Source organism: Micropterus salmoides, unplaced genomic scaffold (genome assembly GCF_014851395.1).
Source record: "Micropterus salmoides isolate LMB-PRFRI ecotype aquatic unplaced genomic scaffold, ASM1485139v1 Ms_hic_scaffold_22, whole genome shotgun sequence".
NCBI classification, from domain to species: Eukaryota; Metazoa; Chordata; class Actinopteri; order Centrarchiformes; family Centrarchidae; genus Micropterus; species Micropterus salmoides.
The window spans coordinates 14,671,421-14,694,547 of NW_024041373.1; the positions used below are offsets into that span (position 1 = coordinate 14,671,421).

Below are 23,127 nucleotides of genomic sequence, written 5' to 3' on the forward strand. Positions count from 1 at the left end.
AATAATCCACAGAGCTTGCTCTCAACATATTTTTTTATTGAAGAAGAATTTCTGCAGCAGAAAGTAGCTCCAATGAAAACTGCTTACAGCTAGGTCTGTGGATTCAGTGAGAGTAATGGAGACATTGTTAAAGTTATGCTGCTGTGAAAAATGTTTCAATGTCATTTTCCAATGCTTTGAGAACCACAAGCAAAATCCCACTCTTCTGCAGTGTTGTGGGCTGGTGGTCCTGTAGTAGTATCTGCATAGCTAGATTTACAGGAAAATATGTTTAATGTAATTTAGATGAACCAGCCCCTTGGAGACACTAGCAATAATCTTTCCAATTGTATTGGCAGAGATGGGCACTGTAAAGGACAGAGAGGACAGCTGAGTGGACTAACAATCATTGGGGTCCATAGTGAGCAGTATGTATAATGAGAAAACTAGAAAACAATCGCTGATCATGATTATGATCGATTGTATTCCTGCTGGCAGGGATTGATTGATCCAGGCCAGAAATAGAAATCTCTTCAGACAGATGTAGTACAGTATATTTACTTCAAAGATGGGAGAGAGGCAGGGAAAGGATTAGAAGCAATTATCCTCTGGGCGGCAGACTCATGCAACTCTTATTTGAAATAACACCACTCTGCGTGTGTGCATATATTTGTATGTGTGTGTTTGTGTGCCTGCTATGCAGAATACTAATGGGCGACATAGCCTGCACGGCCATGATAATGAGGTTTGTCATGTCCACGAGGTCTGGTAACATCAGAGAGACAGCAGCGCAGAAATGTAACTGTGTGTGGTAAAGCACAGACTGCACTCTGTGTGTGTTTGAATGTGTATTACAGTGTGTGTTATATGAATGCTGGATCAATACGTTTACCAGAACGATATGTTATAGGTGAAATGGGAATGCCTGTGTCGTTTTTACCAATACATGGAGCTGAGTGAAAATAGATAAGGGTAGGTGTGTGTATGTGTTGCTTTGTGTGTAGCCAAACCTGGGGAATTGATGCTATGTGTCGTGTCCATGACGACAGCTTCTCTCTCTGTTTCTCTCTCGCTCACTCTCTTCAGTGACAGTTGACAGGTTTAACACAATGGAGCGTTTGAGTGGGCCTGGCTGTCAGAGACAATCACGGCTTTCCCTCCTTTCCTATCTCCTCCCCTCTCCTCTCCCATTTAGTCCCCTTATAATTAAAAATTAATTAGCCATTTGATAGCATCTCCAGTCTTTCTATACATCGGTTATCTACATTATATCTCATTTCCCAATGTAAACAAAATGGTCGCACATATTGACTCATAAACAAATTGTCCCTATGCGTGGAGATCCTCATATTCACCTTGTTTGTGTGTGATTGTGTGCTTAAACACGTTTGTGTGCTTGCTCAATTGTGTGCTATCTGCCCTCTGTGACTTTGCAGGGTTTTGTGTATGCAGTACAGGCAGATTTGTCCTTTGGTATAGGTTGGATCATTTTGTTCCTTTTGATTAGCTGCTGAATCAGCATAGTGGCAGCTCCCCATGCTTGTTGTCATTGTCCTGATGTCCACTGAGACATTCATTTAGATACCAACGGATGTGCTATTGGCCTAGCAACAGTATTTGCCCTTAACTAGACTGCTATGAATCAGTCAAAATGATGAATGATGAATTTACTTGGCATTTGGTTTCCTCAACAGAGGACGTGACAGGGAAGATGTTGCACATGCTGTAATTAGGAGTTTGACATCACTGCACGTAGAATACAAAACAAAGAGTGAAGTAAGACGTTTTTCTGCACTGCTTGAACAGGTCAGCCATGTCAGGTCCGTGTAAGGTCTTTTACAGGTCTTTTACCTGTGATGTAAACTGAACCTGTGACTCTTCAGTTATTACCTCACCTTGCCAACCACCAGAGCACCCGGCTGCATGTCAGGCTATATATGCTGCCCTCTTAAAGGTTCAGCTAAAGACTTACTGCTGATGAGATGATGTTAGGTACTTGGCACCAATTCTGAACTGTTGCAGGCTTTCATCAGTTGAGTGGATATGTAAAGAACATTTGAAAGTCACATGAAAAAAGATGCTTTTTTTGGACAGTCTACCAGAAGATTCTCTGCATATTCAAGTGTATGTGTGTAAGCAACTGTGTGTAAAAGAGAGGCAGAGCATGTGTGTATGTGTGTTTGAAATACTTTCAAATATATGTAAATACTTTAATCTACACTGACCTCTAGTGGAGATTGATTGAAGTTGCACTTGATTTACAGAATGTCCAGTGAGTCTGTTTATGAGAAAGATGACTTTCTCAATACTTTTCTATTTTATGATTCCTCTTTGCAGCTGGAGTTTTCCTAATGCACCCTCACCTTTCATATTTTTCTGCAATTCAGACTCACTCCTGTATTATTTTGTAATTCTCTTTCCTCTCACAGTGTGTTGGTCTGTCTTTCTTCCCTCACAACCTTCTTTACCATTCTCTTTCTTCTCTCCCAGTAGGTTTCTAGCCATCCAGCACCTGCTCGCTGGCACTGTGAAATTCAAAGTTCACTCATTCTGCATTCAATTCGTGGTATAAATAATACATTTTTTATTTTGAACCTTGCATACAAGGCTGTTTTCCTACATGTGTGTGCTTGCAGAGTATAATATTGGACATTCTTATCCCTGGATCTCCAAACAGCTGTATTGCCGGTTGTGTAGCTGCACATGTTGTTTGTGTGCTGTGGTGGCTCACACATGTCGCTGTTCCACACACATTGTGTCTTGCCATGGGGCATGACAGCATCTAAAGCTAGTTTATAAGACATAATGTCAGGGCACAAACTATACATAGATGAATGATATAAAGGGGCTCAATCAGACCAGCTGAATAGTGAATTGATAGTAGGCGGCTTTTTTGTAAACCTTAACAATACCAGCTAGATCATGAGGGAAAAACAACACTTGCCTTATCAAAACAGGTGGTGCATGACGACCTGTGTTTATTGGTGTGTATGGGTGCGGAAGAAGAACACTGATCCTTTACTTAAGTAAAAGTATCAGTACCACAGTGTAGAAATAATCTGTTACAAGTTAAAGTTCAAATTGTTACTTTATTAGAAATACAAAATGCAAATAGCGTCAAAATATATTTGACTTATTTCCTTTCTATACTGAGTCTGCAAAGTAACTAGTAACTAGTGGAGTAAAAGGTTTTTCCTTCTGAATTGTAGTGGAGTAGAAGTATAGTAGCAGAACATGGAAATACTCAAATAAAGCAAGTACTTCAACATTGTACTAAAGTACAAACTATTATGTGTATGATTACGCCCACAGAAGGAGGGGAAACCCGGCTGTGCCACTGATTATGTCTGAATAAAGTGTCCTCGTAACACACACATGCTGAGCTGTGATCGCGATCCCTCACCTGTGTTGGGTATGTCGGTTTTTAAGCCTCTGGTCTTCCTGAGCGACCCTGAAGAGGGCATTAAAGGTTTTTATGTAATCATCCTCATGTCAATCTTCCCACTGTCTTACTGGCTGTTTAAGAGGAAAGGTGAGTGGGCACTTTCTCAAAGCAGAACTTGTTTGTGTTTTTTGACCCCATATTGCATTTGTTTTAACTTGTCAGCGGACCAAATGTTAATGTTTATATGCCTATGCTATTTTTAGTGTAAATATATTACATTAATATAGCAGAAACTTGAGAAGGAAACTAACTGACTCAAATAAAGGAGTGTATATTTGGAAAATAGGTTATAGGAGACAAACCGAAGCATTATTGCATTAACAGAAGGTATTGGGGAGTTAGATATCCTCTTGTAATATGTATGAGTGTGTGTGAGCATGAATCCAGAATGAATGTTTCCCCCAGTTTAAATTGTTTAAATCATTATACAGTGACTGATTTGGGGCTACGGTGTCTGATCTTTGCCATTTGTGCCCACTAGATGTCCCAGTCTAGCTGACCCAGGATTTACAAAAGCCCCCTCGATTACTTTTCCAGTCAAACTATTCTTCTGTCTTAATATATCAGTATTGATCATGTGCATGGTTCAGCTCACAGTGTGAGATGGAGATTAAAGACGACATGTTTGGCCAGACATCTACCTTGTTATTGATTACAAACATATTCTGTATGTTCATTTGAGCCCTCACATGTTGCCATAGAGCCAGGTGAAAATCACTACATGTGACAGCTCGAGAATGAGCACGATCTCGGTAATCCCAGCAATTTTCTTGAGCTGTGTTTGTGTGTCTGTGTGTGTGCGTGCGTGTATGTGTGTGTTTGTGTTTGTATGTGTGAGTACCTCTCTCTAAAGCATGATCGGACAAGCCTTATTGAAACACAGATCAATAGTCATGTTCTCCAATTAGCACATTCTACGTATTAAAGAATGTAACATTCAAGGGTCGATACAGCAAGACACACCTATAGCAGCTTAACTGTTTTGTTTAGCAGCTTAAAAGTTTTGACCTTCATCACTGTGGAAAATGTCTTTTTATGTACTACAAGATAAAAATGCTGCAGGCCTGACATCTGTCATAAATCCTTCTCTGCTGCTTCAAGTCACAATCTGTCTACCTGAGATGATCTGATATAGCTCAAATATCAGATCACTGATTCATAACATTCCTCCGAGGTCCTTAGGTTTGACACACACAAACAGTACATAAATACTGAGATATGAGTCAATACAGCCATTCACTTTTATTATAAAACCCGTGAACCCATCAACACAAACGTGAGCAACACTCACCACAGTTTAGCAGCTATCAGTTGACTAGCTTTTACAGTATATTTAGCAGCAGAAGAAATTAGGAAAAATCAGGGTAAAGAGAGAGGAAGTTAAGTCATTTGTGTTTCGTATTTAGAGCTGACTGACGCTGCCTGTCTTATATTATAGGTCATATCAGACACAAAAGACAGAGCACAAGTTTGTGTGTAGAAAGATGTTTTGAAGGACTTCATTAGTCTGAGATAGTGTCAGCTGGACACACAGTCATCAGGTCAAGAGAGCAACCACTTTACCACTGTATTTAAAGGGACTGCATGAAAATGACTTGTTTCGGGACAGGGACTCTATCATTTACTTTTTGAAAAAGCATGGCCCTCCTCATTGTTATAATAAAGCCCGTAACGCCAAAGATGGCAGATATCCCGCCCCTCTTGCTAGACAGCCAATTGTCAGCTTTTAACAGCCGAGACAGGAAACATATTTAAGCCAGTCATGTGGTTCCACTGATGTAAGCGTCTGCTACGCAAATAAACTTTAAACCTTTTATTTGATTTTGCTGGTGATTCTAGATATGAAGTTTTTATGGACGGGTGACCAATGAAAGTGCAGTTATGGCTCTCTCCCCATTCATTCAGATACGGGCCTGGTCTTGTTAGTCCGAAATAACTGCATAGAGGCAATACCAAGATGGCTGCTGAGTGGCAGGATTTGCCTATGAGGACTTTGACATGCATCATATTATGGTTTCACTTCGCTGTGTTTCTGCTTTCTGTTGATGATGCAGAAGAAAATGAAAAAAAAGTGAAAAAAGTAGAGATAACATTGATCACTAATAGTCCTGTTGGATTCTAGTTTTATTGTGATGAGGCAAAATAAAGCTGTGAAACAGGGTTGTTGTCCTCAGCATGTGGCAAAATGCCCCTATATGAACCATGGCACATACAAAAGTCATATTTTTAAGGTAGGGTTTTTTCTTTTGCTTAATTTCCAAGGAAAGGCTGAATCTGAGTTAATAAAGACCCCAAATCTACCTTTAGCCAAAATATAAAACACACACCCTCCATCTTTTCTACTTCTCTCAAAATAATTTTTATACACTCCCTAAGAGCTACAGAATGTACTGACAGTATTTTTTAGAACAATCTACAATTGTTAAGTAACTCTCTTTTCCATTCTTTAAAGAAAAACTCTTAAAAAGCCTTATTGAGATGTGAGAGACCTGGACAAAAAAACAGCAGTTTATTACATTTTGTTATAACCATAAATCCAACTCAACAGGCTGCGACACACATGAAGGTATTTGAGTTTTTAAAGACCATCCAAATAAATTAGAAGCAATCAATTGACCAAATGTGCATTTCGTAAATGTCAGAGCAACATCTTGCTAATCACTTGCTGAAGATCGAAAAGCACTATTGTCTTGAAGGCATTTCTAGGCAATAATGTCCTGTGACATTGTAGAGGGAAAATGGTTGAACTGTCCCTGCTCATTAGTTGTACCTACATAGAGAATTTTTCAGAAAGCTATTTGCTCTCAGTTGTTGGTGGAGAGCTTTCAGTCCGACGGTAAACAGACCTGTTGCACTGAGTGTTTGAACTTAATTGAACTTTCAGATTCAAACAATTGTCCTTCCTTGTGAAATTAAAGTTATATAGAGTTGACAACTTCACCCTAAAAGAAATGTAAATATGTGCTTCTTGTTTGTGGAAATTTGACAAGGAATAGAGGAGAAAGTAGGGGAGGAGAATAGCGAAGGAGTAGAGGACACATATGCAGGTCCAATTTTCTATCTTGACAGCCAGAATGAGGTGAAAAATCCACCAGGATAGGAGAGATGCTGGAGGGTAATAAAGAATAGATGCCTCTTCCCTCTGTGCTTTGCAGATCGCTACACAGAGGGATTTGACCTTAGTCACTCAGTCTTTTCAGTTTGTCCTTCCTTTGTTCCTTCATGTTCTGTTTCTGTCTGTCTTTTCTTACTTCTCATTACTCTCCCCTGCCACCATGTCTCATGCAACGCCTTGCCTCTCTTCTTATTTCCTGCCTCCTCTCTCCCCTCAAATCACAACTCTTCAATAAATAAGTGGGCAGAAAATTTTTTTTTAACCAACAAGTCAAGCTCAGATTTCTCTTTCTCTCCCCATCTCGCTGTCTCTTTTGTGAGTGTGTGGTTCAGTATTTCTCTGTTTACATTTACTGTCTGCAATCAGAGCTGAGCTTTAAAACAGCGAGTGTACATTACTGCCACAGAGTAACAAGGAATGGGTCTGCTGTGGCATAGCGTTTGTTTGCTTCATACCATATATGAGCAGAGTGACGTCACATAAAATTAGGTTTCCTGTCACCTTGTCTGACTTTTGTGTGTAAGAGTAGACATTAGGGTGACCACATGGTTCTCGGTGATGCTGTTCATGTGACAGACATCACCATAATGAGGCATGCTGCTGTATAGACCAGTTGAAAATGCAGTAACAGGAATGTCAGCAAAGAGAAACAACAGCAGAAGTGGAAGCAGACAGAGCACATTTGTCAAACCCTGCTGTCTTGCCTCTCTCAACCTTTCCTCTCTCCAAAGAAAGTGGCAGAAAAGAGATACACATTGGGAGAATAAGACAAAGAGGGAACATCACACCTTTTTTCCGATCCTGTTATTTTTGTAGCATAAGGCGAAGTGATACCCTCACTGGGAGTCATGCTGGGAGGGGAAGAACATCGGATGGTGGCGAAGAGTAGCAGCCTGCATTGATTCTTGTCTATGCTTTAAGTATCCCAACTTCACCTGATGACTGACAGACGGTATTGGACTGTTTGACTAAGGAAACATTCAGTGCCTCCTTCGATGTGAAGGTGAACGTTGTTCTGCTGGCATTAACAGTTTTTATTCATATTAGAAAAAAGGTGAGAAAGACATTAAATCTGGGAAACCGGGTATAAAAGCCTCCGGTTCACTGACTCACAACAGCTGCTAAGCATAAAAGGTATCTAATTAGAAACTTATATATTTCTGTAACAGATCTTCTTGTACTTTGCACTCTTTTAAAACTAGCAATTCTACATTCAGTTAGGGACCGTCCAGAAATGAATTGCTAAGTTTTTTTCTTAAACCACATTTTTCCATTTTATTTTTTACTTCCCAGTATGGTTTCTCTTTTAGGCTCCATTTTCTTTATATTTTTAAAATTAAACTATTTGCTAATAGTGACAGTATGCCCTTTGATCTTATTAGTGATTGAATGTTGTCTCTAACAACAACAGTGATGTAAATGTATTCAGAATTTTTGCAGACCTTTTTTGTTGCGGCCGGAAATGCCTGATTTTGCAACAGCTATTCTAAAAAATTGCTATGAAAGTTGCGATGTTTTGGGGAGTTTATTTGCGATGAAATTGTGGGAAAGTAAAAACTGCAAAACTAAATGTGATTGTTTCAACTTTAAAATTATAGTTGAATCATTAAACAGTCCCTCCAGGATTTTGCAGAAGAACTAACCTTAACCCTAACTATGCATACTAAAAACAACTTACCTTTATTCTTTCAGCGCTTGCTATTGACTGGGATACAACAGTAACAACTGTTATTTTTTGTAGGCAAATGCGAGACATTGGTATCACACATGTCTTCTGCGTCTTGTAAACTAGGAAGTGAGTTTGCTGACGTATGACAACGTTTTGCAACGTTTTGCAGGAAACTGCGATGATAGGTCAAATTTACGGAATAGTTGTGATGATTGGTCAAAATTTCAGGTCGCACTGAATTCCACAGGGATTTGTTGAATTTGTGTTAATAGTTGTGATCACTACATCGCGAAATAATGGAGGCCTGATTATACGATGATGACTTTCACCATTATACCAGTTCTACATTGTTATATTATTCTGAGATATCAAGGGGAAGGTTGTTGCAGGTTTATTTTTCAGTCAATGGAGTTTCCAAAGAAAATATTACATGTAACATTGGAGTTTCATACAACCCCTTATTTAATTATTTTCAACTAATCTAAACTATCAACTAATTGTGAAAGGGCAAAAGTGCAAGTGTTGTTTTCCCTGGTAGAGTCATTACTGTGTGTAAAATCACTTATTGACGTCTTCACTACTCCCTATTTAGGGTTTTCTAATATGTTAGATTCAAAAAACTATATTTTGAACATTACTCAGGTCTGTATTCTTATCCAGCTGTTTTGTATATTGCAAGGCAGTGGTTAGCTCTTGGTCAGTGACCAACAATTGTACACCACTTCTAGCATTGCATTGTGGAATTATTTGTGCCAACAAATTTCACTATACATTTACAGTAGAACACTACAGAGTCAAACATTATATGTAGTGAACAGTGAACAATTTTAGACACAGCCCAAAAGTTTTCTTTCTGCAAAAAGATCCCTACCACTCTTCACAGCATCAATACATTCAAGGTCTATTGGTTTATACAGAATTACTGTAGTAAAACTCAGGATGCCATAATTTTAGAATATTATTATAATATTAGAAATGTCCATTCATTGCACATTCATCCCAGGTCGTCAAATACCGATGCTGCTTTGTTACACCCCATGGTGTCTCATACAGACGCACATAGAAGCCTACTGCTTAACATTTGTTTGAGATGCCTTTTTAAAGGTTCAGTGTGTAATATTTCTGAGGATTCATTGACAGAAATGCAATATAATATCCATAACTATATTTTCAGTGGTGTATAAAGAACCATTGTGTTTTTATTACCTTAGAATAAGCCATTTTTATCTACATAACCGCGGGCACCCCCTTTTATGGAGGTAGCCCTATTTTGTTGTCATATTTCTACCGTAGCCGAACAAACAACGCTACAGAGTGCGTTTCGTCATCACAGCGTTCGGGTCTCCCCGTGACCCTGTACGCAGGATAAGTGGTTGACGGTGGATGGATGGATGGATGAATAAACAGTCTCTGAGTAGTCTTCTGGTTTATTAGAAGTAAGAAGAGAAGTGACATTTGGACAAATGAACGAGCACACACGTGTTATTTAGCACAAGAGCCGACAGCCTGTGGATCTTTATACCATGAAGCCAGACCGGGACCGATACAAACAGCTGACAGCAGAAATCACGGATGTGGATTTTCCCAGATGGAAGGCTATAATGTGGGACAGATGTTTTCAAAGCGGTGCTGAAGTTGACTGTTTTATGCTGGACAGATAATTAACTTAAGTTTGTCAGACTTTAGCGATGCAAATGAAAGCTGTTGTTTGAAGCTTTTGCTAGAAGCTGGCTATAATCATTGAGAGAGGTGAGGTGTTTCCCCTGTCAATATGTAGTTGCATTAATTTCATATCGCCTACTTATTCTCCAGCATGTGGGTTGGCTTTGCCGGTTACGTTAGCGAGACAATCAGCTGATCAGTAACGTTAATTAGCAATGAAACCTTAACGTTAGCTTAGAGCATGGAAGCATCAGCCAGCTAAACTTTTACTGCCCTTGTAGAAAAATCATGTATGGTTAGTTGCATTGGTTTATTCTCTAGCGCTGGCTTTGGCATGTGGTGTAAAATATGTAGTTGGATTAATTTTATGTATGATCGGCTGATTGTTGGATTAGTTTTATGTAGTTAATCTCTCTCTCTAGCGCTCTGTTTTGGTTTTGTTACATTGGTGAGACAATCGGCTGATCACTAATTGGCAATAAAACGGTAGCTTACAGCTGGAAGCTCAGATCAGACAGCTACTCCCCCGGTAGAAAAAACATGTTGTTGGATTAGTTTTATGTAGTTAATCTCTTTCTCCAGCGCTGTGTTTTTGTTTTGTTACATTGGTGAGACAATCAGCTGATCACTAATAACTAAAAGGACAGCTTCCAACATCGAAGCTCAGATCAGCCAGGTAAACTTTTACTGTGCTGGTAGAAAAAATATGTAGTTGGATTGTAATTTCATGTAGTTCTTCTCCAGCCTCTGTGGCTTTGTTACGTGGACAGAAATGTGACGTTACCTTCCTGAGACAAACAGATGCTGAATATTATTGGTAATGAAACAGCATTGAAGCTCAGATCAGTAGCTAAACTTCACATTTTACTGCCCTGGTGGAAAACATGTCTTTCTTTTTACTGCTAATGGTGATATATGACATGACTGTGTGCCTATCAAGTGACCAATAATAAATACTTTCAGAATTTGCATTAAATAAACGTGTTTTTTGGATATTGCTTCCCCACTGTGCGCACAAATAATTTTTAAATGCCCATTAAAAACGTTGCACCATTTTACCACAAGCTAAATTATGGCTGTCAGTACTACTTTGTGTTTGTGTTTTCCATTTTGGTAAGATTTGCAGATTGCTTATCTAATTAAGCAAAGTGACAGGAGCCTTGATCCTCATCAGCCAATGCCTTTGTAAACTTCATGTATTATGTGGTTTATAATGTACTGTGGTGCAGAAACAGTGACCTTACATTGTCCTGTTATCTGTCAGCGGTCATACTTGGATGCACTAGATGTGATAGTTTTTGAGATGTTCTTAATTTACTTTGGCATGTTAGTCCAAATGAGCCAACCCTCCCAAGTTGTAAAATACTGTATTACAGGAGTATGAGACATTTCTTGATGTGGCTGTTGTTTATTAATGAACAAGTAGTAATAATATTCAAGAAAACATATGGTTTTACTGAATAATTAAGTAAATATAATTTCTTAATATATCTATCTAAAGAAACCTCAATTCTTGACTGGCAACTCTCTGCTATCTCATAGATGACATCTTTGTCCTATCTCAGGCACCGTAGCTATACAACTCGCTTGGACAGGGGAAGGGGCTGCAATTCGCAAACCTCACCACTAGATGTCACTAAAGGTTACACACTGAACCTTTAACACGTGTTTAATGCGGTTTGGTTAGTCTTAGGCAACAAAGCTCCTTTTGAGAATAAAAGATAATGGTTTGGGTTTAAATAAGTAAGTTAGGTAAGTAAGTCATATCACTTAGGTATCGTTAAAATTATATACTTGACTTTTGGGTTCACATGGGACATAACGATCCACCCCAACGACCAACTTTCTTGCACTTAATACTACTTCACCTGAATCCCTAAAGGCTTTTAAACAGTCCAGTCATATAGCCCATCTCATCTAGACACTAAAGGGTACTTTGTGCATCTGTATGAGACGCAGAGGGGTGTGACAAAACATATTTGACAACCTGGGAATGAGACTGGCAGGCATACAGGCAACAGATGCAGCAGTCACCATACAGAGAACACACATGTTTGAGATGAGACTTGAATTCAGATTAACATAAATATGTTTTCTTTCCATTAGTTAAATCTGGTTTTAAACACTCTCTTCCAGTTACCAAGGAAACTGCATTAGGCAAATCAATGAAGGTAATATAACTGGAGAGAGAGAGGGCATACCTCAACTCTCTCACCCCCTCCTCTGCCCCCCAAACAATCTCTGTCTCACTCTGTATGAGTGTGTTTGTGTGTGTGTGTCTGGCCCACTCCCTCTCTCTCTCTTGGTTAGGCTTTCTCCCTCTGTCTCATTTTCTATGCCATCTCCCACTCATCCTCTCCCCCTCTCTTTATCTGCTGTCTCTCCCTCACTCACTCCCTCTTCCCCCTCACAACGCTCGCTTCCTGACAACCACTGCCAAAGGACTAGCAGGCACAGCACATCCTAAGTTTCCATCACTCGACGGGGGCCCGGGAAGAAGAAAGAGGAGAGGAGAGGAAAATAAAATCCTTTCACTTAGCCCAGGTGTTGTGACAATCTGGAGTTCTGTGTTGCAGCCTGTAGCTCCAGCAGTATGGCCTTCACCATGGGATAAAGAGGTTGACTGAGGCCAGGTTTTGGGTGAAAGAAGAGACATTTTCTGTTTCCATTATAATTGACAGAATTTTTTAATCATCAGTTTCAAGTTAGAATAGTAGATCAGAGTGGATCAAAGTGAGGAAGTAGGCGGAGGACGACTACGCTGGGCTAAGGTTGGACAAACTGCTCAGGTTGGGTGCAGTTGGACAGGTCTTGTGTTGCTAGTCGGTCTCAGCCCGGCTCGACCCGATCTGGCTTGGTGGCGCAGTGCTGGGCGATGACAGACAGCGGTCTCCCAAGATGTTGAGTCTGGATGGCTTGGAGATGATTGCTGTGCTGGTGGTCATGGGACTCTTCATTAAAGTCCTGGAGCAGTTTGGGATGTTTGAGCCTGTCGGAGGGGAAGGTAATCACTTTTCTCTGAGATTGGTTGGTTTAATAATGGGACTATGGTACAGTACAAACTGACTTCACAGATTTTAAAGGTGGTGTGGGCGTACGAGTGTGTGTATGAGCTGATTCTTATATCTGCAGTGCCCATTCCCTCTGGTCTTGAGTGGGTTGCAGTCCTATCTGAGGGTTTGGGTTACTAGTGCAACTGTGGGACATGGTAACCCCCCCCCTCGCTCTCTCGCTCTCTTTATCTATCTCAGTCTCACACAAACACACACACACACACACACACACACACACACACAGGGTAACTTTAGCCATGTGTGAGGCCTCCCTCTGCCCCTGGGGTGTGTGCTTTTACCTTTTAATCGATAACACTATGGACAGAGTGGGTCTGAGTGCTGTGTAGAGGCACTTGTCTCACTCAGAGAATGGCAGCCTTACTCTCACTGCACTGTTTAGCCTATAGCCTTTGTATGTATCAAGAGAGAAAATATGGCTCATTTTATTTGCTGCAGGTCACAGGTCGACTCATTTTGTGGTTGAGTTGGCCCAGTGTGTTTTGTCAAATATAATTCAGTTCGAATTTAGTCACATCAGTACTATGTAAAACAGATAGAACAGTATAGCAGCCCTCATTCATCTGTGGTAAATCAGTAGTCGGACATATACGGTCAGTCAATTAGAAGGTCAATTTCCAGATGTCATGTTTAATTATAGTTTAACAAAATGGACACTGAATGATGCTTTTACAACACGTCAAATAGTACCTCCCTGTAAATGAAGGGTTGACCGAAAAGGTCCTTGTCCTGCTCTGGCTCACCCCCGAGTGCTGTCAACATGCACCAAGGCCTTGTTTGGCCTATCTTATCTGGATGAACTGTGTTTTGTCCAATCTAAGTCAAATATACTTTACTTTGTTCACACTTGCTTATCTGCGCTCTTATAGTGACAAAAGAAAAAATGGGATTCTTATCTCCATTGTCCTCTGCTCATTGCCCAGAGTGCCTTGAACACTTTGTGCATTTGGTAACAGTGGCACTCTGACAGGGTCTTAAGTTTTCTTCTCATGACAAGAATCTGCTCCTCTGGTTGCTGGTTAGCTGTGTTCGATTCCGGCCCGCAGCCCTTTGCTACATTGTGTCCCCTTTGTCTCCTGCATTTCCTGTCTCTCTCTTCAGCTGAAGCTCATTTTGAGTCACTATATAAAGAGCAGACATGCAGTTTGGTCCGTTAAAGACTAAACTGCATGTGTTACATACATAGTGTTTTATAAAAACACTATGTAGTTTAAGAGTTTGCTTGGTAGATTCTTCCTGATGCTACAGTATAAGAGACAGTCTCCATCCTTGATGCATGCTGGACTGCACCCAGTAGTCAAGGTGTGCCAACAGCGCCATCATCTCAAAAAAGCTCCCCTTGGAAACCTATGGTGTATGCTACAACACTCTGCATACACAAACAAACACATAAACACACACACTGGAGGCTTCATTTATACTCTCATCATACTCTGAGCGTCATTCTTCTGCATATTTTGACCATTCTTAATGGCAAATGGCAGACCTGAGAGTGTATGTGTGCATGGCAACTCCCCTGTGAGTACTTAAGCTAATGAATTTTCTCTTTAATGGAGGAACTTGGTCCAGATGGCAGAACAACTGTGTTACTCAGACTATCTGCAGAATCATGTGTTCACTGGAGGGCTTGGAACCAATGCACACTCCATATAAGGGCATGTGATATACACTTGATACACACATGTCTCCTTGAGTATGTGCGCTATGTTCATGGGAAAAGCAACTTCAATTGATCTGTTTTGGCCACGTGTTCCTGTGTAAAAATGACGCATCTACATTCATACTCATTTGTAGTCTGTCCCCCTCCATATTAATCCCTTGCCAAGCCAGCGTTACGCCTCTATTAGACAAGGATTCTTTCATTCTTCTTGGCCTTTCTACTATGATAGCGGAGTCTTGTGTTTGGCTGCTTGTGTGGAGTTGTGTCTTTCAGTTACTTCTCTCTCAGGATATTGATTTGCTGACATGAGTTGACTTGACAACAGTTAGTAGTTAGTGACACTGTGTGTATACTTTTACAGAACCCTATTTTACTTTGGCATGACAAAAATAACAGAAAGATAAAAAGGTTGGTAATGGTAAGGGAAATGTCTCTGTTTTGCAAAGCTGAGCTTCCACCAGTGGGAGGTCTGTTTTGGAAGAGAAAAAAAAACAGTTGAAATATTATTTGGGGTTGAAATGCCCTCTCTTCTCTCTCTTGCCAGAGTCATTTTCTGGTGAGACAGAGCGAGACAAGTAAAATAAAGAGACTGTGAGACTCCCATTACTTTAATGAGCTGTGTTGCTGACCTTCCGCTGATTAAAAACACACACACACACAGCATGCCCATACTTTTGTGTTCTCTATAGAAAGTATAATAGGTTGGAAAAGAGAAAGAGCTGGCTGTGTGTGAAGAGGATGTATGAAGTATCTATGAGGTGCACTCTGGTCTGGAAGTTCACAAGGATCTGATTGATTTAAAGCTAATGGCCAAATGGCTGGAGTGTGTTCTTTAGAAGTTTATGAGGGGGAAATTGAAGAGTTGTATGATGGGATGTTCTGGCCTGAGCTGGCTGGCAGCATGCCTGAGAAAAGGGTTTCTGACAACACAGCAGTTTCCTCCAAATTTATCTTGTTCTTAAAGCATTCCTTGGATAGAGTTTGTTGATTTCATTCAAGATATAAAAGAAATCTCAATCTTTGTGTAATAAATACATCTGTATATTTTCTGTTTTTAAATTTATATGTATATTTTCTACCACTTGCCTCACTGAGATTTATTTCCTGCTTTCTCTGTGTATATGTTTGACTAATTGGGAAGCTTAAGGTCTACTGTATGTGTTGCAGTGGCCTGTTTTGATTTTAGAATAAATTGAACTGGCACTGGCCATGATGAGGTCCTGGGTGTCAGGTACATGTTTCAATGCTGCTTCTATCACTTCTGAAAGGCCTTTCATACAGTAATGTCTTTCCATTATGTCAACCCACCATGCAGAATATAAACCTTTCCCGTTTTACTTTGCTCCTTTTGTTTGATTTACATCAGCTCACTGGAAATTTAATTTGAACCTATAATTAGTGTCATTGAGGTGGCATACAGTTGAGAAACAATGTGAAGATCATTTGGTTTAGAGTCCTATGGAGGACCCAAGGAGAAATCCAGGGATTGGTACTCCAGGATATTGCTATAGGGCATTGATTTATAGAGAATATTACAGATATAGATTCTGTAATTATGTTATTTTACTTTTTTATTTGTCAGTTGCCTCCAGTTGTGTCAAATGTGTCTGCCTACAGCTTCTTTATTGCAGATTAAATAAAAACAATTTAAAAATAAAAATAATTTACTTGGACTGACCTCTTCTGTGCAACTGTTTGATCATAAAGACATTGCAGGTATTGTCCCACCTGTGAGCTATGTAGAGCATAGACTGTAAGCCCCGGCCTCTTGGCAGCCATCTTTGTAACACCTCCGGGCAGTTATTTCAAACGTGCTATCAGGCCCCTAACTAAATGAATGGGGAGAGAGCCATAACTGCACTTTCACTGGTCAATGGGACATTAAAACTGCAAAAAAAAAAAGTTAAAAAAGTTTGATGACATTGAAACTGAAGTGCATCTGATCTGGTCACACACTGCTCCTCACTGCCACTACAACATTTGAAACTGTCGCAAACCTCATCTGTGCACTTACATGAGTGGAACTACACGATGGTCTTAATATGTTTCCCAGCTTGGCTGATGATTGGCTTTCTTGTGGGAGGGGTGGGATATGTTCATACAACCATTCATCTTTGGCGTTACGGGCTTTCCGTAAGAGAGAGAGAGAGAGAGAGAGGGAGAGAGGGAGGGAGAGGGAGGGATAAGTGCAGGTAAATTGCTTAGCGGTCAGCAGAGGACCCATTTGTGTCCAAGCACACTCACATTCATTGTAAGTGCCCTTCAATGGATAGGTACACTAATGTAGAAGCAGCATGTATGTGTGTACTAATGTATGTGCAGCATATTTACAGTGAGCTGCATTGCTTCACACACTCTGTAAGGATCTTAGGACATTATAACTGTCCAATCTGATGATATTCTGTGCCAGTCACCTGTACTAGTGCCTCGACCTCAAAACAAATAAAAAATATGTTATCAGAAGCTTATGATTGATTTAACAGCCAGCAGGGGGTGACTCCACTGCAAAAGTACAGTTCCATCAAAAATACTGGCAAAATAAGCTTCCCACCTCAGTTAAACACTTTTAACTGACATCAATTAAAAAAACACTTTCAGTAAACACCTCAGTAAACACTTTCCTAATGAGTTTATGATCTCAATAGTCAGTTTCAAGTCCTTTTCTAATCAGTATGATTTTCATTTTGTGAATTCTGGTCCCATTTAGAGGAAAATAGCCGTTAAAGCAGAGTATACTTTAAGGTGGCGCTACGTTATGCGTACTCAGGCTGATCAGCATTCGTTTTCAACATGGTGAAGCATGACAAAAGTCACCATTCTCAGGATTGTATAAACGCATATAAGAAAAAGATTTCTGTGCAAGTGATCGGATGCCTGTTAGATCTGGTAAATGTGGCACCGTTTATGTTAAGTTAATTTTGGTCACAGTCATGTTTCAGTCAGCGCTTAAAGTAATGCTGTAGCTTTGCTCGAATACCCAGAGTGCATTTATGGCAGGATTAACAGTTTGCAAGGTGCATCCATAATTCACGTTAATTGTGATTTTAACCAGGATGCTTATTTTGGCTAGGGAAAAACAGGAACAGGAAAAAATTAACAGCTGAATCCTTATAATTTTTTCAGTGGTGGTGGTTAAATTTGTATTTGAGTGCAGTAGATAGAAGTCACAGGTCACCATGGTATCACCATGGTACTTGTCACTCACTAGGTAGTCTTAACAGGCATTCTATCACTTGTATATAAATCTGTTTCTTATATTATAAAAGTTTATACAAACCTGAGAATGATGCCTTTTGTCATGCTTCACCATGCTGCAAAAAGTAATGGTGTTGAATACCATTACTTAGTAGTTCCACCAATAGCATAACCTGCTTTATCGGCTATTTTCCTCTAAATAGGACCACAAATTTATTAAATGAACATCATGCTGTATTGAAAAGGACTTGAAACTGACTATTGAGATCACCTCGTAAGAAAAGTGTTTACTGAGGTAATAAATCAGGTTGGAAGCTTATTTTGCCATTATTTCTGATGGAACCAGGCGTCTTTTTACAGTGGAGTCACCCCCTGCTGGCTGTTGGAAAGAATGCAGGCTTGATCTGCACTCGATTGCTTTTTTTCCTTGAAATTGAATCTTGTGGATTGAAACTGAAATGAGAGAAGTCAATATGAATTGAGAGAACTGAAAGTGAAAGTTCATAAAAGGGTTGAATTTTTAGTGAGGCTTAAATATACTTTCAGTTCCAACTGAATTCAGTTTTATAATATTACATTCAGTTTCAAGGTTATTGGAATTCAGTTTCAAACTAATAAATTCAATTTCAAATTATTCTAGATTCAGCTTTTCAATGCAATTATTCAAGTTAAACAATACAAATTCAAACTATTCTATTCAAATTCAGTTTTTTTATGTGATTATTCAAGTTGAGAAATTCAAATTCAGATTTAAATAATTCAAATTCAGATTCGACTGACACAAATATCAACCCATACCTTTGTCTCCCCTTCTGGCAGTGAGAGTAATTACACAAACACTGCTGAGATTGTATTGCGTGCATATGATGTGTGCCTACGGTTGAGCTCAGTTCCATGACAATAATTCCTTATTTAGGTATAGTAAATGTGCCATAGCCTATGCTAAATATTTTACAAATACAAACCTTAAGCATTCAGTTCAACTCAATTTTATTGGCTTGACTGCATACAATACAACACTGCCAAAGCATATTAACACAAACTATAGAATAAATGAAATAAACAATTTTCAATAATAAATATTCTCTACAATGGACCATTTATTTTACAGCGATGGCAGATCCTGGATCTCTCTATATGGGTTGCTACTGGCAAACCAATCATTGCTGGTTGATATAAAACCCATCATTACCCATGTGCCAGCGTGGGAATGACACCACAGATTCAAAAACGCTGGTATTCTGCAAATACAAAGAAATTTGCCTGTCGATGATAGGCTTAATGAGCATTGTGTGAACTCGTTTGGCGAGGGCTTGAATGTAATGGACATTGATATCTATGTAAAATTCCTTCACTCCAGCTTTAAGGTTTCCAATTATTAGCCAAGTAGTCATGATTCTACTCTGTTGGGCAAAGTTGAAACGAGGGCAGTTCCATAGATACTGTAGCCCCTGTCAGTGGTTTGGACAACAAGTATCCTGGTTGTGGCAAACTTTCTAAACAGTAATAAAACTGCAGTGAGTGTGGCAGAGACTGTCCTTGTTGTCCTTGTCTGAGGCTCTTTCTTTCTCTGTCCCTCTGATGGCTAGCCAGCTAGAAGATGAGAGCCTGAGACACAGGAGGATAAGTCAGGGGATATTTAATACACAACTCTCTCTATACTCCGCCATCCCTCTCTCCCTGCAACTCTCTCTGTCTCTATTGCCCCCCCACCTCCCTGTTGCTGTCTGTCTTTTTTTCCTCTGGCTCTCCTTCCCTGTATTTGATTATAGCAATTGTGTGTGTGTGTGTGTGTGTGTGTGTGTGTGAGTGTGTGTGAGTGAAGTGGTATTTGTGTGGCAGGTGCTCTGTGGATAAAAGAACAGAAGTTGTAGACGTTCAGCTGTTCTTCTTCTGACACGTGTCTGCAGAAAGATGATAACATTGAAAATAAACTAATAAATTCACACACCCACACACACACAAACATGCAAAACCGTCCTTGAAAATATCCCTAGCTAACTTAGTAGTTTGGAAGATTTGCATTAACAGAGCTTATCCTTGTATCTGAAGACTTTTCCCATATGCAGCTTAAACCTTACGGCAGTTTATTATGTCACTCTTGATTTTCAGTGTATGCTACAGCAATTCAAAGACCAAGTAATATTAAATGAAATATATTGCCATAGCTGTAGTGGTATCAAAGTAGCAACAATTCCAGGCAAAGCACACAATAAGTACATTTACTCAAGTACAATTTTGAGGTACTTTACTTTTGAGTATTTCTGCTACTTTATACTTCTGCTTCACTACCTTTTTAAATTACATTTATTTGACAGCTTTAATCAGTAGTTACTTTGCAGATTTATATAATTAAAACAAAATATAACCAATAAATTATGTATTTTTATATTTTAAGCTGCCCAGTAGTGTGTATATATAGTAGTTGGAATTAGCCCAGTTGCAACAATAAAGAGATGCTTGCGCATTAATGCATCAATTATTGTAATGCAATTATATTATATTTTGACAGTGGTCATTCTGCATAGTATGTAATTTTACATTTGGTACTTTAAGAACATTTTGATGTTAATATTAATATGTTAATTATAATATAAAACAATTTGAATGCAGGGCTTTTACTTGAATTTTACTATAGGAATGAAATTCTATGGATATACAGTACATACTGTAAGTAATGCTTCTAAAATAAATAGTCAAAGTCCAAGCTTGTCATAATTAAGAACCATTGATACAGTCAAGAAATGTTTGCATATAGGTTTATGTATCAGCCTAAATGAAATTACCGTGTAAGAGGTTCTTTATTGGCACTTTATATGGAACTTTGACAAAAATAAACCTGAATATCGCTGTCAAGATCAAGTCACCATTAAACAATGGAACTATGTGTGTCAAAAAAACAATAAACATGATCTCATCAGAGAAACCACAAAAGTTATAATTAGCTTATGTAATGTTATCCTTACTTTTTTTCTTATATTACAGTTGCTGGTCATGCAGCCTCTTTCTCTGTCTTTTCTTCCATGTCATTTTTTCCCTTTTGTGTCATCTGCAATGTTTGTTTGCAGTTGTGAGGATGGGGGATGAGTTTATCCTTGCTTATAAATTGCTTCGCCGTCCTTTGGGAGAATTTACTGTCTTGATTGATTGATTACGATACTGTCCATCTACTGTTCCTAAATTTGCTAACAACTAGCTCTGCTGTTCACGCAAGGCATTTGTCCTATTGATAAAAATATGAAAAGGACACTCCAAAGTTTTTTAAAGATACCATATGTAAGAATGTGAAGCAATTTACATGTATTCATAGCTTTTTACTGCCAATATGTGAATGGATTGTAATGTAACTTTAAAAAATTAGTCTGTCTTGAGTGGATAAGGTCAGCTAATTCGTCCAGACTCCTGGGGCTGATCTCGCTGGTGGATATGCAGGCTTGCCATTTGCAGGTTGCTTTGTCGGCTGGTGTTGCAGGGTGGCTACGTTGCTGCTGACTGGATAACTAGCTTACTTGTTCACAAAATACTGTCTGAGTGCATAATTAAGGTGGGCCAACGATGCATCCATCCAATGCATTTGCTCTCTCTTTAGGTCCAAGCTGGGTTAGTTTGGCTCTTAACATGCTTTCCTCCTGGAGCAATCATAATATTTGCTGTTTGTCCTGACTGTCGGAAGATGCCGTGGGCAGTGATTGTCTCAAGGCCTGCTGTCCCTAATCCACTCCGTTGATGAGTGGATTTCTGTCTAAGGCTAATTAAACGATTGCTTTCTGCTAACCAGGAGTGATGCAAGGCATCCATGAGTCTGGCGTTGGTTGTTTGTAGCGTTGGCTGATGGGGTGATTTGCAGATGGAAAACTAGTCAGTATCATCAAAGTTATTATACACAAGTCATGCCACTCAGCAGCCATCTTGTCAATGCCTCCGGGCAGCTATTTCAGACTAACAAGACCAGGGTCCTATCTGACTAAAAGGGGAGAGAGCCAGAACTGCACTTTTACTGGTCAGCTACTGGACTTACAATTGCTATATATGTCAGAGGAGCAACTAGGGATTAAGTGTCTTGCTCAGGGACATATTGGGGGATGGGTTGCAATGAGGGATTGAACCCAGGTCTCTAAACACCAAAGGCATAGTCTTATCCATTGCACCATCGCCACCCTAATCAAGACTACACATGGAAATAAACCCCTTGTATACTGTATGTTTTGAGAAGGTTTTCTAAATTACTATGTTCCCAGTCATTCACTCAAGAACGTGAAAAAAAGTGTGAGAAATGTCTGATTCTCACTCTCAATCCATTTATTTTCTCTTTTTTCTCTTTCTCTCTCTCACTACATAGTACAGTAAGGGCACACAAGCCTTGTGGCTGGATTCACAGGGATAAAACATTTATGTTGGGTAGACAGTGGCTATTATTCACCCTGTTTCACAACAACAAAGTAAAGCTACAGGCTGCTGTCATTCTGCCATTGATTTAACTGCCAATTTGATCTTTATTCATGGCTGGCTCCCAATAAACATTTAGGATAACCTTCCTTTATATTGCTGCCAGCTGGTTGAGATTTTATTCATGTTGAATGTTTCACTGTCTTTTGTTCCAATATTAATGTTTTGTTTGGCTGGAAAATTGTGTCGGACTGCTCTGTAATACAGTTGCAGTGTCAGTAATTTCCACTTAAGATTTGTTGTAGTGGTCTTTTTAGAAACAAATCTTTCAACAGCTGAAACCAAACCTTCAGAGAGCTAAGATTCAAACCCTATTACCTGCTAGAAAGTTATTTTTCTTTCGTATCGACCCGATCAGGATGTTTACCTGATTTGGCTTCTGGCAGGAAACAGCAGAGCAGAGTGTTTATGATTTGATGGAAATAAGTTTAGAGGATTGTTGTGCACGATGCAAACCCAATTTAGATTGACTGCATTACACACTCAAAAACAAGGATGCATTTTAAAAATCTTAAATGCATTTCAGTGCCAGAAAAGGAGGTTCAAAGTATAACAGCTTTAATGCTGTTCGGTCTGCTGTAGTTTTATCTGAAACATTGTCATTACAGCAAACATGAGTGTTGCTATCTTTTTCAGTATTGGTTAAATGTGTGAGTCAGTGTGTTGGAAATTGTTAATGGCTTGTAATCTTTCATTAACCTCCCACTGTTGGTCTGGGCCTGGGGTTGAATTTAAATGAAGGACAATAACAAAGAGAAAGGAAAAATAGCTTAAGGTTAACAAAACAGTTAACTGCAGGGTTGCTAACCAAGTGTCTTACCTTGCACTGCCCTCTTCAGGTGTAAAAGTTAATTACTGGAATATGTGTTTGAGAAGGTTAGAGGT

General features: G+C 39.4%; 1 protein-coding gene across 3 annotated transcripts in view; it reads left to right on the forward strand.

Annotated features, from left to right (window-relative positions):
* LOC119917262 (Kv channel-interacting protein 2-like) overlaps window positions 1-23,127 on the forward strand; it is a 64,269-nt gene that overhangs the window by 19,392 nt on the left and 21,750 nt on the right. The window contains exon 1 of one of the 3 annotated variants that reach the window (XM_038737481.1): window positions 12,381-12,874. The exons of 1 other annotated variant lie outside the window; for it this stretch is intronic. In XM_038737481.1, the coding sequence (XP_038593409.1) occupies window positions 12,769-12,874 (106 nt within the window). In that variant the 5' untranslated portion in view covers window positions 12,381-12,768. Of the gene's footprint in view, window positions 1-12,380; window positions 12,875-23,127 lie in introns of those variants that run through there. One more of the 3 variants, XM_038737480.1, reaches the window with a different exon arrangement.